The sequence below is a fragment of the Diplotaxodon limnothrissa genome, linkage group LG3 (genome assembly GCF_057381915.1).
Source record: "Diplotaxodon limnothrissa isolate DT_005_m linkage group LG3, D_limnothrissa_male_GT1.1, whole genome shotgun sequence".
In the NCBI taxonomy this organism is placed as follows: Eukaryota; Metazoa; Chordata; class Actinopteri; order Cichliformes; family Cichlidae; genus Diplotaxodon; species Diplotaxodon limnothrissa.
The window spans coordinates 70279480-70296945 of NC_140598.1; the positions used below are offsets into that span (position 1 = coordinate 70279480).

General features: G+C 47.6%; 1 protein-coding gene and 1 pseudogene across 1 annotated transcript in view; one reads left to right on the forward strand and one right to left on the reverse strand.

Annotated features, from left to right (window-relative positions):
* LOC146637675 (protein NLRC3-like) overlaps positions 1-17466 on the forward strand; it is a 121518-nt gene that overhangs the window by 30548 nt on the left and 73504 nt on the right. Inside the window, exon 10 of the mRNA XM_085349761.1 lies at positions 5315-5488. Within this exon, the coding sequence (XP_085205887.1) occupies positions 5315-5488 (174 nt within the window). The remainder of the gene's footprint in view (positions 1-5314; positions 5489-17466) is intronic.
* On the reverse strand, positions 7690-9611 carry LOC146637676 (uncharacterized; annotated as a pseudogene).

Genomic DNA, 17466 nt, shown 5'->3' on the forward strand with positions numbered 1-17466 from the left:
AGCCTTACTTTAGTTTATTCCCAGTTTAGGTTTCTGTTTAGTTATTGCTCTTGTGCTGCCCTCATGCCGTGTGTGGTTCTCCCCGTGTCTTCCGGTATATGTTACTTTAGCTTTTCCCAGTTTAGTGTAGTTTTGCATTGCTTTTGTATCATCGTTATTGTTTATCACCTGTCAGCAATAAAGCTGCATTTTGAGTTTATCCCCCGTGTCTGTGAGTTTGCGATTTGGGTCCTCATCCTGCCTGCCACACGGCCGAATCATGACAGTACGACGCGACCATGTCGGACTCAGCGGACATTTCGGAGGAGGTGGGAGAGGAGCTGAACAGGCTCTGCCGCGTTATGGATCGCATCATCGGATGCACGGATCCGAGAGTGGTTTCCACGGGATTGGCGGCCGTGGACGCCATTATGTTGCGGGAGCCGCGGTTGCGACAGCTCCCCCGCCTCGTCGAGGCATTTGACTCCCTGGGCCCCCTGAAGGAGGAGCTTCGTGCCCGTGTGCTGGCCCAGAGGGTCCTGGATGCCGCCTCAGCACCCACACCTCCACCCCGTAAATGGGTGTCGGCGCCGCTGCCTCATGAGCCAGAGGCTGCGACAGGGGGAACGCTGAGGCCCACTTCCACTCAGCCATCGCCTCACCGTGGATCGGCTTCCTCGTTTCCGCCACCGTCATGCTGCACTAACCGGCACACGGAGGCGGTGGAGGCCATAGACTTCGGGGACGATGAGCGTCAGCAGGTGTTACGGGCTTATCGGGAGGACGAGCTCCGGTGGAAACCCTGGCTCATCCCAGAGGAGGAACTCTCACCTGCTGCACCGCCTACCAGCCGCTCGCCGTCTCCAACCCGCTCAGACTTCGCTTCCCTTGCCTCGCCGTTAGCGAGGATATGGGCAGAGGAGGGTGTTGCCGCTACGCCACCCTCTGCAGTGGTGGCATCAGCGCCCATCGCGCCAGCTACCAGAAGGGGGCGGCGCCGGCGCCGCCGTTGCACCGCACTAACTCCGGTGAGTGACTGCTTTTTTGCGCCTCACGTCCCTTCTATGAAGCAGAGTGAGATGAGTGTTGATTTGCCGGGACCGGAGACTATAACGGAATTGGGCTCCAGAGCTGAAAGAACTGTGTGTAACTGTTTTGAAGGAGCACACAACGAAACCACAGACCATGTTCTTGTCTCTGTAGAATCCAGGACTTTTTCTAGCGTTGCTCTCATAGTCGTACCACATGAAGCCCAGGTTCATGAGACAGCGAAAGGGGTTCACACGTCGGCTGTACAGTTTGCTTCTGAGCCTGCTAGGAATGGCGTGAGCTTTCTCTCCGCCTCAGACTGCTTTCTGCCCCGGCCGCCTATCTCCGCTGGAGGGTCCGAGGGGCCCGTTCAGCCTCCTGTCTCCGCTGGAGGGTCCGAGGGGCCTGTCCAGCCTCACGCCTCGTCAGCTGGAGGGTCCGAGGGGCCCGTTCAGCCTCCTGTCTCCGCTGGAGGGTCCGAGGGGCCCGTTCAGCCTTCTGTCTCCGCTGGAGGGTCCGAGGGGCCCGTTCAGCCTTCTGTCTCCGCTGGAGGGTCCGAGGGGCCCGTTCAGCAACCTTCCTCGTCAGCTGGGGGTTCTGGAGAACCGCACCAGCCTCATGCCACGTCAGCTGGAGGGTCCGAGGGGCCCGTTCAGCCTTCTGTCTCCGCTGGAGGGTCCGAGGGGCCCGTTCAGCCTCCTGTCTCAGCTGGAGGGCCCGAGGAGCCCGTCCGGCCTCACGCCTCGTCTGCTGGAGGGCCCGAGGAGCCCGTCCAGCACCATGCCACATCAGCTGGAGGGCCCGAGGAGCCCATCCAGCCACCTTCTGCTACGCCTGGTCCAGCCTGTGCTTCGTCTGCTGCAGCTCCGGCCTGTGCTTCGTCTGCTGCAGCTCCGGCCTGTGCTTCGTCAGCTGCAGCTCCGGCCTGTGCTTCGTCAGCTGCAGCTCCGGCCTGTGCTTCGTCAGCTGCAGCTCCAGCCTGTGCTTCGTCAGCTGCAGCTCCAGCCTGTGCTTCGTCAGCTGCAGCCTCAGAGCCGTCATCCTCGCCTGGTCCGGCTCCGGCTTCAGCCTCAGAGTCTTCGTCTGCTGCAGCCTCAGAGTCTTCGTCTGCTGCAGCCTCAGCCTGTGCTTCGCCTGGTCCCGCCTCAGCCTGTGCTCCGCCTGGTCCCACCTCAGCCTGTGCTTCGCCTGGCCCCGCCTCAGCCTGTGCTTCGCCTGGTCCCGCCTCAGCCTGTGCTTCGTCTGGTCCCGCCTTGACTGGTCCCGCCTCGACTGGTCCTGTGCCCACCGGGCCTCGGCCAGTACGCCTGACACTGGAGAGCCGCCGCCGCTGCCTTGCGCACTGCCGGCCCCCTGAACTGCTTCGCTGCCGCCGCCGCCTTGCGCACTGCCGGCCCCCTGAACTGCTTCGCCGCCGCCGCTGCCTTGCGCACTGCCGGCCCCCTGAACTGCTTCGCCGCCGCCGCTGCCTTCCGCGCGGCCGGCCCCCTGAACTGCTCCGCCTTCGCCGCCGCCGCTGCCTTCCGCGCGGTCGGCCTCCGGATCTGTTCTGTCACCGTGGCCACCTTTCCCGTGGCCGGCCTCCGGAACGGTTGGACTGGACTTTTGTGTTGTCGCCTCTCGGGTTGGCCTTCGGGCCTCTTTGGACATTCGCCTTCCTGTTCTGGACTCTTTTGTGTATTTGTGGACTCAGTTTTGTTCTCGTGCTCCTTGTTTTTGGTTCGTTTTGTTCCCTCCGTCCTGGTCCCCCGCCTCCCGCCCTGGGTGGGGTGTTTTCTGTTTCGCTTGTGTTTTGTTTCTCGGGTTTGGGCTGTCGGGAGCCAGCCCTTTAGGGGGGGGTGGTGTCATGGTCCTGGGCCATGTGGGCCCAGTATTCTTAGTTTTCGTGTATTTTTGTATTTTGTTCTTTATTTAGGCCATGCTTCCTGGGTTGATCTGTTACGTTGTTCCTTATGTGTTTTCCCTTCGTGACTCTTACCCCCTGTGTGCCCCTCTGTGTATTTATGAGCCCTCGTCTCTCTTTGTGCTTTATTCTATGTTTTCCCCAGCCCGTTATGTCTGCGTTCTCCCCGTGCTCTCTCTCCTCCTGTTTGAACCTCTGTGTACTTCCTGCTTTACTTTGCCCATCTCCCATCAGTGTTACGTTCACTCCTGCCGTGTCTTGTTATGATTATCAGTGTCACCTGTGTTCCCCGTGTGCATCCACTTCCCCTGATCATCCCTCATGTGTATTTAGTCTCTGTGTTTCGTACAGTCTGTGTCGCGTCGTCTGTGTTCCCACCCTCCGTGTTTCCATGCCCGGTCTATTGTATTCCAAGTCATAGCCTTACTTTAGTTTATTCCCAGTTTAGGTTTCTGTTTAGTTATTGCTCTCGTGCTGCCCTCATGCCGTGTGTGGTTCTCCCCGTGTCTTCCGGTATATGTTACTTTAGCTTTTCCCAGTTTAGTGTAGTTTTGCATTGCTTTTGTATCATCGTTATTGTTTATCACCTGTCAGCAATAAAGCTGCATTTTGAGTTTATCCCCCGTGTCTGTGAGTTTGCAATTTGGGTCCTCATCCTGCCTGCCACACGGCCGAATCATGACAACTGGTCGCAGCAGATGGCCGCCCCTCCCTGAGCCTGGTTCTGCCGGAGGTTTCTTCCTGTTTAAAGGAAGTTTTTCCTTCCCACTGTCGCCAAAGTGCTTGCTCATAGGGGGTCATATGATTGTTGGGTTTTTCTCTGTATCTATGAAGCGCCTTGAGGCGACTTTTGTTGTGATTTGGCGCTATATAAATAAAATTGAATTGAATTGAATTGAGGGCAGCACGGTGGCATGGTGGTTAGCACTGTTGCCGCACAGCAAGAAGGTCCTGAGTTCAATTCCCCATCAGGCCGGGGTCTTTCTGTGTGGAGTTTGCATGTTCTCCCCGTGTTTGCGTGGGTTCTCTCCGGGTACTCCGGCTTCCTCCCACCGTCCAAAGACATGCAGCTTGTGGGGATAGGTTAATTGGATAATCCAAATTGCCACTAGGTGTGAATGTGAGTGCGAATGGTTGTCTGTCCCTGTGTGTTAGCCCTGCGACAGACTGGCGACCTGTCCAGGGTGTACCCTGCCTCTCGCCCTATGACAGCTGGGATAGGCTCCAGCTCCCCCCGCGACCCTGAAAAGGATAAGCGGAAGCCGATGGATGAATTGAATTGAATTTAAGACGTCCTAGTAAAGAGTCTTTGGTCCAGACTGGAACAACTGTGTGCCCAGTTTGAGCTCTCTTCAGTCCTGTGACCTGACAGACCCAGAGGGGCCATCACATCACATTTAGAAGCTCCCCTAATGGAGCCACAGCACATGTCCAATACTTAGTCTGTCTTGTTGGACAAACTGGAAGAAATGATTCAAGGACTTAGTCACAGAACAGAGATTCAAATCTCCAAAATCCAACTGGCTGCATCAGGACATATTGTCACGGCGGGGTGCGCCGGTGTGTTTTTGAAACAGGACCCAAAAGCAGATGTGGACGAGGTGTTGCAGGTTTAAACAGAAAGCAATCCTTTATTTGGATGATTACAGGGGTTAACCAAGGAACCCTAAGCAAACTAAAAAACACTAAGAAACAAATACTACAAAGTTCTATGACTATGACTCTGACGGGGATAACAGGCAAAGACTATGACTATGACTGAGGTGGCATAAACAGGCAAAGACTATGACTAACGTAGGATAACAGACATGACTATGACTGCGGTAAACAGACGACCCGACAATGACATGCAGAAAACAGAAGGCTTAAATACACACATGAGGTGATCAGGGGAAGTGGAGACACATGAGGAAACAGCTGACTGACATGAATCTAATGACAGGACCAGGAGGAGTGAAACTAAATACAATGACCAAAGAACACATGACACTGTCAGAATAAAACAGGAAACACTAAAACTAGACATGACAACACAAACTTAACATACCAAATACGTGATGAATAATGCAAGAACTCAAACATAGAAAACCCAGGAACAATAACTGCCTAAACTAAAGGCAAATAGGAAATAACACAAAAACTAACAACATCTCAAAAAATAAGAACAATACAAAGAAAACTCAAAGTGCTGGGTCGGAGACCCAGCCTGTGACACATATAGTCTGAAACTCTGCACAGTTTCCTGTTTGAAGCTGCGTCCCGTTGGCTTCAGCTGTTTGGAGTTTCCATTTTCTAAACTTCTACATTCTGAACCTTCTTCAGCTCTGAACAGATGATGAAACACTGAATGATTTCAAGCTCACACTTTGTCTAATAAACTTACATCTTTCATTCTTTATACAGATTGAGGGACTGTGGTTTGTCAGAGATCAGCTGTGATTATCTGGCAGCAGCACTGAAGTCCAACCCCTCCCATCTGAGACAGCTGGACCTGTGGGGAAACAACCTGAAGGATTCAGGAGTGAAGCATCTGTGTGGTTTCCTGGAGAGTCCAGGATGTGGACTTGAAACTCTGGGGTCAGTCAGCATGTTTTAGTTGTGCTGAGATGAAGATGATGTGAAAGTTGTACTGATTCTAAACTGCAGACATCAGACTGATATTATACTGATCCACACTGAGGATCTTCATGGTAAAGTCTGTTTTCTTCTTCTCTGGTTTAGTCCATTGACAGCAGCAGAACAATGTTCACATTTCAAACAGTGAGACTCAACGTATGGCCCGCGGCCCACACGCGGCCTGCCCACCTTTCCTGATTCAGAGAGAGGGGACCCTGATTATTCTTTCACCATGTAACCGTGTTCTGTTTAAATAGATTTTCCCTGAGAAAGTTACTCTTTAGTGCCCACTTCTGGCATGACCTGGTGTAACATGCGCAAATCTGTCTCTGTTCTATGATGTCATCAGAAAGTGCATGCTATAGGGCTTTGGAGTTGACGTCATGCCGCAATGCATTGTGGGAGCGCGGCGCCATTTTCGGGGTCTACGATCCAAACAAACTCACTGTTGGAACGGCGACGACGACAAGAAACATGCTTAAAAGCAGCTCAAAAGAAAACGGACGGTAAAGAGACCGATTGCGTCCAGAGGTGAAGCAGCGGTATTTGAAAAAAATAGAGTGCATCGCAAATCTGGACCCATACGACATACGGCAGTGGAGTAAAGACCCAGACGACTTACCGCCACTGTCCTACCTTGATATCTTCACGTATCTTGTTTGTGGAGTAAGCGCTTACACTGCAAACCAGTTTCGTAATTACAAGTCACTGGAGGCGCACATCCAATTTACAAATGGCTGGGTGCAAGATTTGGCTATTTTCAAGCCGCCAAACTCTGAGTACGTCGTCATTCATACCAAGGTAAGTCAGCTGGAGTGCATCAAGTGAAACAGCCATTTTCCACACCCCACCATAATTAATGTTATACATTTATTATTGAACTGCTAAAATATCGTTATCATATTATGTGCCCATAATTGTAAAGTAGATGAAAAGTAACACATTGATAATTGGGCAAATTATTAACGCCAATTTGTGTCCTCCCTGTCTCATTTCATTTATTGTCTTTACATCAACCTTGTCCTTGCATGTTACAGGTACTGCACTCCCAAAGATTGAATGTTTGTACAACACAGGTGCACAGTCCCTTGGCCTTACAGAGCTACAACTGCACTGCGTAAAGTACATAAACGCAGCAAAAGTTACTGAAGAACAGGCAGAAGCTATTGAGGTACGCACAAGACTGCAACACAAGAGCCCAGAATGGTATGTTTGGCGTGCTGGGAGGATCACAGCTTCAATGATGCACGCTGTGTTTGCCACCACTGTAGAAAAACCCGCCATTACTGTGGTTAATCGTGTTTGCTACCCTGTTAACTCAGTCTGTAATGTGCAAACAACTTGGGGACTGGAGCATGAACAGGACGCTCGACACGCCTACACCCAGAAAATGTCAGCATGTCACAAAAACCTACAGGTCCGTATGTGTGGTTTTCTTGTTAACATGGCTTTTCCTGAAGTAGGAGCATCTCCTGATGGACTAACCACATGTGAATGTTGTGGGAAGGGGTGCCTAGAAATTAAATGTCCATTTAAATACCGATGTGACAGCATTCAGCAAGCATTGGATGCACATGACAAAGACTTCTGCCTCGAGTTGACAGCAAATGGACTTAACTTGAAGAAGACACATCACTTTTACTCACAAGTGCAAACACAGGTCTTTGTGGCCAACGCAAAGCACTGTGACCTCGTGGTATGGACACAAAAAGACATGGCAGTTGTACGCATCTTCCCTGATGTGCACTTCTGGGAATCGCGTTTAAAGAAAGCTCAGGAGTTCTTTCAGAAGGTGTGCCTTCCTGAACTAGTAGGAAAACATTTCTCTAAGCGAAAGGCAGCCCCGAGTGTTCACAACGTTTTTCCTTCTGGTGTCTAGTTTTTTGGAAGAAGTGCATTGAAATATGTATAACTTGATTTCAAACGTGCAGCACTTACCATGTACCAATTGTCAAAGTGTGAAATAAAGAGTGCAATGCAGTTATTTGTTATCTTGCTTTTATTATAACGTAATTTTAGTTAAACAAAGAGTTCAAAGTGATGATAAATTTTCGATTATAGTATACAGGTACAGAAATGGTTACATAACGCTATGTCAATGTGTTCATACAATCACACATACCAAAAATTAAAAAGGTTTTCCTGGTTTAAACAATTATTAATTAACAAGTACAAGTCTCATGTGTGCCTGGTTTCACTACCACACTGGGGCACATGTTAACCAAAACACAACACACCCTCACAATTTTATCAAGGAAGGTAACGTCTTCACCCTCACATGGAAGAAGAGAACGGATTGGCATGGTAGTGTGTAGCATTTTGAACTTGTTGCGCAAACTGCCAATTACTCGCTCGACATGGATTCTTAGGTGTGCAATGGCTCGTGTATTTTCTATGTCCTTGGCATCTAGTTGACAGAAGCCCCTTGTAAATGCTGGGATCTTAACCTCTGCACACATCATTCCCACCGCATCTCTGATGTCAAAGCCTCTGTCAGCCAAAACTACATCCCCTGGTAACAGCTTGTTAAGTATGCCACATTGCTCTGTGATGTGTTTATCAGATGCACGGCCCCCCCACCCCTTAGAAATGAATGAAATTGCACCTTGTGGAGTAATCCCGATCAGATATTTCATGGTGTGTGTACCCTTGTAGTGTGAGTACGTTTGAGCACGAGCCTTTAAATTAGATGGTCGTTCTGTACGTATTTCAAAACAGTCTACAATGATGGCTACCCGATTTCCAAAAGTTTCCGTAAATTGTGGAGGCATTGTTGCTTGCAAACAGTGCCTCTCTGGCCAGTGTACAAGTACTCCAAAGCGGGCATACAAAACGTCAATTGTATCAGAAAAGACAGAAGAAAGAGTTTTGTGAGAGACATTGAATAGATAACTAAGATGCTGGACAGGAAGATCAAGTCTAAGTCACATAAGTGTGAGTAAAAGCATTTGGAAATGCGACAGTTTCTTTGATGCTGGTAGGAAAGCTTTTACATTCTCGAGCACGGACATGAAAATAGCAAAACAAGTAAAACCGGTGTAATATTTCACTTTTTTCCGTGTCACCCTTTAAAAAGTTTTCATTCAGCTCTGTCTTGTCCAACTTTGATTTAAGCTTTCTGTTCTCCTCCAGCAGCCGGTTTATTTCTGCTCTGCTCTGTACACAGCGCACACAATCACTTGTCAGTCTTTGATCTTCTGTCTGTTTCTCTCTGATATCAATGTTTTCTGCATCAGCACCCGTTACCTCTGCTTCTACTTGTCCAACACAAATTTGGCCCTCAGCCAAAATAACAAGGTTGTTATGGTGTTGCTCTTCTGTGGTGTCAATCGCTGGCTGCTCTTCTGTGGTAACTTCTGCTGAGGCTTCACCTTCACACTCTGCTGCTCCATTGTCAAAGCCTGTCCAATAAAAAGAGTGCAAATACACAAGGGAACTTTTAAATGGTTTATACATTAAGGCCGTATGAATACTCAAAAATGTTTGTGTTAATTGACAAAGATCAACTTTTAAAATAAGAGATTGTGGTTGGGGGTGCGGTTTTTGTTTACCTCCAACTAGTACTTTATTTTGTTGCCGTTGTGTTCGCCTCCTGTGACGGTCTGAATGTGATGTTCGGATTTCGGAGTGCCCCATGTGTAGCGTTGGTACCCAGTCTGGATTTGTTTGATCCATTTCATAGGCAGGCTTCCCTACAGTTGTGCGAAATAATTAGCGAATCTTTACATAGCACATATGTTTGCAAAGTCACTCCATTCGATGTTTGATCGCAATTTCTATAACTTCCGAGACCACCAACGATGACATTATTCAGCTATAAAGTGTGATAGGAACATATTTAGAACTTACCGGAATGAAAATGTCTTGAGCACACCAGCTGATATCTGGAGACGTAACAGAACTTGATATCAGCTCGTCTCACGGCTGCTATCCAGGCTAGACGCCTTCGTTTGGTAATGTCCGATACATGAGCTCCTTCATGTTGCTTCCAGGTTGGGAAAGCATAAAAAGACAATCCAAACTTATTCCCGTGCCGGTCGTAAGATCGAACATTGCAGCCGAGCACACAGCAAGTACGAACCATGGCTATGCTTTCGCTCCTTACTAAGACCCCCAAAATGGCGGATCGGGCCAAAATCCTTTCCACGCCCACCCCCGTGACATCACGCTCCAAAGCCCTATAGAGATTGAAAATGTGACGTCACTCAGGGGTAAAACCGCAAAGAATTCTGGGAACTCGTGGCAAGAGGTAATAGCGCACGCAGGCTTTCAATTGAAATCAGTTATACAGCGATAAAAAGAAACACAAAAAATGGCAAGAAGCTGTTGTATTATTAACTGCAATAGCCGGTCGCATGACAGCCACGGAAAGCCGACGGGTAAAGAGATCGGTTGTTATCGGATTACATCGTTGAAGAGAAATTGTTCGAGCCATGTTTCCGAAGTAACAAAGAGGCGACTGGATTGTAGCCATTCAAAGACCAAATATAACGTCCCAGAACACTCCAGCTCACAGGTTAGTCTGCTCCAAGCATTTCCACAAAGGTCAGTCTGCTGTTGTAGTTAATACGTAATTTTTCTTAACATAATTGGTGATATAGGTTACAAGCAAGTCTGGCGCTGAACAGAAATTGTCGCGCTATGCTCCTTTGTTTATTGTGCATAAATAGTGAATTGTCCTGACACAATATTGTGTTTCGCTTCTGTTATTACCATGGTACACTGACAAAAACATATACTTTTATTCACAGGATAAAACAGTTGTTTTGTATCACTAATTGCCCAGTGCGATTACAGCATACAATATTATTGTCACTGCTACATTTCTGTGATGGGTACCAGAAATTATTTCTACTACTAATTAATTACCATTGAGCTCAAAGGTCCTATTAATAAACGGTTAACGAATGTGTATTTATGAAGACGATTTGTGAGACTGGTAAACTTATGATATGTACGATGGTCTTTACTTTCTACACGTTGCATTTCAAGGTCCTGCACCCATCCGTCGGTAAATTGTACCTGGGCTTGTTGCAGTGACCTGAAGTTACTAAACTTCACGAGTGTATGCGCTCACTCAAAGAACCGTATAATTATAAATATGAGCGTGGTGAAGTTGGGCAGCACGCTAACGTATTTTGTCCACTCTGTGTGCTTGTAAGGATCTAACACTTTCACTGGTTTGATTTTTTTCCTCGTATCTTTTCTTTGACTTTTCATTAAGTCTGTCTTTGTACAGACCGGCATTGTTCTCCTTCGTTTTGTACATACCCTTTTGGGGGGCAAAGAAAAAGCAAGAATTTATTGGAACCGAAGAATGAACGTTTTGCGGTGCTGCAAATGCTTGCAATTGATGCAGGTACTTGGATTGTTTTGCCACGAGTTACCGGCATGCAATGCGCGAAAGTCACGTGGTCTGTCAATCTCTATTGTTTGGGGAAAAGACTTCTCCTGTTCTCCTGTTCTCTGCTGTAGTGGCAATTGTCTCCCTTAAGATGGTCTTTAAGGGCATTGTCGGTGTGTAATTCTGTTCCATCCTTACTAATGAACAAATCTACTTGAAGAAATGTGATTGCAGTGTTTACTTAATAGAAATGTTTGTAAAGAGAGGATTCGCTAACGCTTTTGGCTAAACAAGTCATTTGTACTGTTATTTCAACTGGCCTAAGTAAAGGGAGTGAAGTCAAACCCTCTTGCCTGCGTGGTCATTTTGAAGAGAAGTTTAGTCTGAATGTCGACTCTAGCAAGGCGTTAGAGGCAGAGGACATTACAGTAAAACGACAACCTCTCAAAGACCAGTCTCGTGAGGAACTGGACAGCAAATAGAGCTATCCTCCAGAAACAGCTCAGCTCTAACATTCAGCTGCAGATGTTGGAAAAATCCAATCGACAGCAACATGTCACCGAGAACCAGCGCATCAATGAAAACCAGATCTAATATATCTGACTCCTCCAGGCATTCCAGGAGTTCAGCTGCAAGTAAGGCAGCCGCCGCACAAGCACGTGCAGAAGCTCAGGCAGCTAAGGCTGAAGCAGCATTTGTGGATAAGGAGTATGCTGTCCTCGCCCTGAGTCTCTTAGTTTCACCAGCTAGACAGTGAGATAACGATGCTCCAATAACCAGACTTATTTTCCTTTTTGCGCTGATTTATTGAAGAATGGCCTCTGACCATTGCCTTCTCTTTGACCATCGTAAAACTGAAAGTACAAAATACTGTATTAGCTAACTAACATTGTAAACTAGCTTGTTACACTCTTACTGCAAGCTAACAAGATAAAACTTTCAAATGTACAAATTATCGTGCCATTTCTACACAAAACAAAAGACAATTATTTTATCGATACTCATACTTACAGACATATCTTGTCCAAGGCAACAACATTTTAAGGTCCGTATCAGCTTAGAACGATAACATTACGGTATCACTTTCCGCCATCTTTTATTTCTTCTTCACGTTCTCATTTTTTTTCCTTTCCCAAAGTAACCGAACCCAAAGCAGCCACTAGAGGGAGCTCTAGGGCAGCTTACAACTATAATATCCGATTTAAGTTATAAAAGGCAGAACAAGGAAAATGATCTGAAGTTGCAGCAAGCAGAACTGGAAGCTTCTATGTAGCTTCGAAAAATGCTTCTTGAAGTGTCATTGGATAAAGTACGCATGGAAAAAAAGGCTGCAGCTGCAGAGCAAAGGCAGAAGTTTTGGAGGCTGCAGTGATTCAAGATAAAAGCGAGGGTCTTAGTAAAATAGATGTTCCTGCTGATGACCCAGTAACACGCACAAGGGAATATGTCAAGGGTGCCACACATGGCAGCCAAACCATGCCCATTCTAGAAACCTCCAATGATAACACGGAGATGAAACTCCCTCAGCATTCACCGTAGACTCCTACCCCAAGATCTTTACGCCAGGATCTGATTTACATTTTCGACCAAGCCTCAAGCCAGTTGTGGCACCACACATCCAAACACAAACCACACCCATAGTAGCAAATCTAAAGGATCATTTCCCAGGCAAAGCTGACCAAAGTGAGACCTACACCCCTAAACAAGAACCAACGGTCAATTATGCACGACAGTCTCTGGACAGTGGCTACACCGGCACCGCCTATATCACAACCCCAGACAACTCCAGCCACCCACAGGAGACCACATACCAAGAAAGGGGCCCACTGTACACTCCACTAGAAATGGAGCAGAACATGTCAGACCTTGTTAGATTCATGGCTTGACGTGAACTGGTGTCTACAGGGCTCATTCACTTCAACGACCGTCCCGAATGCTATAGAGCCTGGAAAGCTTTGTTTATGAATACCATCAGGGGCCTCAACCTCTCACCAAGTGAACAGCTTGACCCCCTTGTGAAATGGCAAGGTAAGGACTCAGCTGAACATGCTAGACGAATACGATCTGTGTATGCGAACCAACCAGCAAATGGACTGAGAGCTATGTGGGATAGGCTCAATGAATGCTATGGTGCACCAGAGGTCATCGAGGGTGCTTTTTTGAAAAGATTAAACAACTTTCCCAAGATTCCAAACAGAGACGGTCACAAGCTAAGAGAGCTGGGAGACTTGCTGTTGGAAATACAGGCTGCCAAAGAAGACGGTGACCTGCCTGGCCTTAGTTTTTTGGATACTCTTCATGGTATTACACCTGTAGAAGCTGCCATTTTATCTCCAAGAAAAATGGCTTTCTCTAGGCTTCAAGTACAAAGAAGATCATGGGGCTCTCTACCCCCCATTCAGCTTCTTTGTGGACTTTGTGTGTCGGGAAGCACGGATGCGCAATGACCCTGGTCTCACACAGACAGCACTCAGCAGCGAGTTATCAGGCGCTAAGCAAACGTCTGAAGCCGAAGGTCACAAAGCCATGGCAGTCTTTAAAACGAGGTTCTCTCCGAACCCTCTGCCCCCTTCCAGTGGTACAAGGACTGTATCACTTGGCACCCGATTTGGAAGTGAGTCATCCACTAGAGAGGATCCAGCCCGCTACACAATAAACCCAACTCCTTACCAAGGTGTCGTGGGTTTAGAGAGACGCCAATAGAAGAAAGGAAAGCACTCCTAAAAAGGCACGGAATATGTTACAGGTGCTGCAGAGCCACACATTTGGTAAGGAATTATGAAGATGACATCTCCTGCTCAGAGTGTGGGAGCAGGAGCCACATTGCAGCCCTCTATCCTGGATTTGCCCTATGGTCCACCAACACAGCATGTTCCGCACCAGATCAGGGCGGGGAGGGAAACTCCAACCTGATTGAGACTGATGTTTCTCAGTGCACAGCATGCACTGAGGTCTGCAGAAACTATTCCGCAGGACATTCCTGCTCAAAAATATGTCTAACCAGGGTCTACCCGACTGGCTGCCCTGACGCTGCAGTTACATTATATGCAATATTAGATGATCAGAGTAACAGATCACTTGCATGTACTGAGTTTTTCCGATTTCAGGTTCTCCTTCACCATACACTTTGAAGACATGTGCTGGAACACAAGAGACAGAAGGCAGGCAAGCACATGGCTTTGTGATCAAACCCATCAACGGCAGTGTCACACTTTCTTTGCCAACACTGATCCCAAATAACCGTGCAGAAATACCAACACCAGAGGTAGCATTAAATCACAGTCATTTGAAGGCCCTTGCAAAACACATTCCAAAGCTGGACTCCCAAGCTTCCATTCTGCTCTTGTTAGGCAGAGATATCATTAGGGTTCATAAGGTCAGAAGACAAGGGAATGGCCCACAAAATGCACTCTATGCCCAGAAGTTGGACCTGGGTTGGGTTATTGTGGGAGATGTGTGCATTGGAGATGTCCACAGACCTACTGTTATCAGCTCTTGCTACACTAACGTACTGAAAAATGGACGCCCTTCTCTCTTTCAGCCATGCCCAAACAAGTACTCTGTAAAAGAGAAATACAGTAGTGGTGGGTCCCCTTCATTTCCCCTGACATGCAAACATCCCCTTGCCAGTGAGAAACGGGCCACTTTAGACTGTAATGTGTTCCAGACAACAAAGGACGATGACAAAGAAGCTCCTTCAATCGAGGACGGACAGTTCATCCACATCATGGAACAAGAGGTTTACAAGGATCAAGAAAACAGTTGGGTGGCTACCCTGCCTTTCAGATCTCCACGACCAAGGCTCCCTCATTACCATGAGCAAGTACTTGAACGTCTCAAATCTTTACAGCAGTCTTTCAGAAGGAAGCCTAAAATGAAAGAAGAGTTTGTCTCGTTCATGGCAAAGATCTTTCAGATTGGGCACGCTGAAGAAGCCCGACCTCTGAAGCCTAATGAGGAGCATTGGTACCTGCCTTGTTTTGGGGTTTACCATCCCAAGAAGCCCTCTCAAATAAGAGTCGTCTTCGACTCCAGTGCCCAGCACAAAGGTTTGTCTCTGAACCAAGTACTCCTAACGGGACCAGACCTCAACAACACCCTGGTAGGAGTCCTCTTTCGGTTTCGGAAAGAACAGATCGCCTTCACTGTAGATGTACAACAGATGTTTCATTGTTTCATGGTGCAACCTGAAGACTGGAACTTCCTCAGGTTCCTCTGGTTTAAAGAGAATAACCCAGAGAAAGAGATTATGGAGTTCCGTATGAACGTGCATGTCTTTGGAAATAGTCCTTCACCGGCTGTGGCTATTTACTGTCTTAGACGTGCAGCACAGGAAGGCCGGAAGGAGTATGGGGAGGATGCAGAACAGTTTGTCACTCGTGACTTTTACGTAGATGACGGGTTAAAGTCCTTGCCCACAGCAGATCCAGCTATTGATCTGCTCAAAAGAACTCAAAAAATGCTGGCTTGCTCTAACCTTTTTTTTTTTTTTTTCTTTCGCCTGTCCCGTTTGGCTCTTTTGCCATCAGAATTGTTGTCTAAAGGCAAAGAAAGATGCCCAACGGATTTACTTTACCAAATTGACCATCCCAGCCTTGCCGTAATGGTCCATTTGATTCACCTTTTATTGTTTATTTTATTTTCACTTACTGAATACGGGACAGACTTGACTGGGGGAAAGAAGGGGAGAAAGAAAGAGGGAAAGAGAAACAGCTGAGAAGAGGGACGGGGGAGAAGGGCAAAAAACAAAAACCAACAGAACGGGCAGAAAAAAAAAGAAAAAAGAAAAAAAATGCATCTATCAATCACCTGGATCACCTGCTGAGAAAGAAAAAAGAAAACAAGCAGAAGAGAACAAGAGTAATAGAATAAACAACATCACAATGATATATGGGAATATGACAGTAAATACTAAATATTAAACATTATTGTGCAGCACATAAGATCAACAGAACACAGTGTGCTTTGAGGTAGGAGCCAAAAAGGGTGTAGTTTGTGGGTGTGATCACCCGTGTGTACACCTGTGAGCATGGACGCGCTTGTTTTTAAAAGGTTCCTTCATGTAATGATCTGCTAGAGGGTGTGGGGAGCCACTGCCCCGTCCTCCAGGGCATGAAGCAGGTATGGAGGAGATCAAAACTCCAGACATCCAGAGGCCCCCAGAACACAAGAGACCAAGGAAGACCAACAGAGGGGCAGCCGCGCCACTGTCCCAGAAAGAGCTGAGGAGAGTCCCAGATGAGGGCTCACTCAGCAGCCGCGGAGCAGAAGCCAGGGGGGAGTTGCAGTGACGCGCCCATGAGCTCCACCGGCAGCCAGCCAGGCTTGCTCTAACCTTAGGCTGCATAAGCTGGCTTCGAACAGCAAGGAGGTCATGAAGGCCTTTCCCAGTTAAGATCATGCCACAGACCTGAAGGATTTGGACCTTACTGCTGACACTCTACCAATGCAGCGTACCCTTGGGCTGTACTGGGACTTGAATTCAGACTGTTTTACTTACCGTTTACAGGACGAGAAAAAGTCATTCACTCAACGTGGAGTTCTCTCAACGGTGAACAGCCTGTACGGTCCTCTAAGATTTGTTTCCCCTGTGACAATTCAAGGAAAACTGCTGCTTCGAGAACTAGCCTCACAGTCTTCAGACTGGGACACTCCATTGCCAGCAAAAAAAGGAAAAGGTGTGGGAAAGTTGGAGAGATTCTCTGCAGGAGTTAAGACATCTGAGGATACCCCGACCGTACTCAAACATGTCACCATCTACTGTCAAGTTAACAGAACTCTGTGTCTTTTCAGATGCTTCAGAGAAAGCAGTAGCTACTGTTGCCTACTTGAAGACTGTGGATGCAGATGGGGGATGCTGCACTAGATTGGTTGCAAGTAAAGCCAAACTGGCCCCACGTCCAGAGCATACTATACCTCGGTTGGAGCTTTGTGCTCCTCATGGCAGTAACTCTGTCTGAGGTCATCACCTCCGAAATAGACATTGTATTTGACGCAGTCACCTACTACACACCTACTACTGAGCAATCAAGTCCAGAGAATCAGACGAAGCACAATGCCACAGCAGTGGCGATATGTCTGCACAGAAGACAATCCCGCAGACATTGCCACACGGTCTATCACAGCAGACCGCCTTGAGAACACAATATGGTTCTCTGGACCGGCATTCTTGTCTCGACCTGAAGGGGTGTCACCTGTGGTACAGAGGTTTGACCTTTTGGAACCAGATCAAGACAGTGAAATCAGGCCTCAAGTCACAACACTGTCGGTCACAGTCCTCAAACATCTTGGCTCTGGGTGGTTCAATCGCTTCTCATGCTGGAGTTCCCTCATAAGGGCTCTTGGTACCCTTATTCACATTGTTCAGAGCTTTAAAAAAGGAAAGGAGTGTGTCGCTCAAAAATGTGAGGGTTGGCATTAGTGGCCCCCCCCCCCCACCCCCCCCCACCGGGGATATTCTTGAACAGAGTAAGCTAGTCATTATCAAAACAGTTCAACAAGAGGTCTATAGAAAAGAACTGGAGCGTCTTGCATCAAATGCCAACATTCCCAAGAGCAGCTCACTCGTTGCCCTGGATCCTTTCATTGACTCATA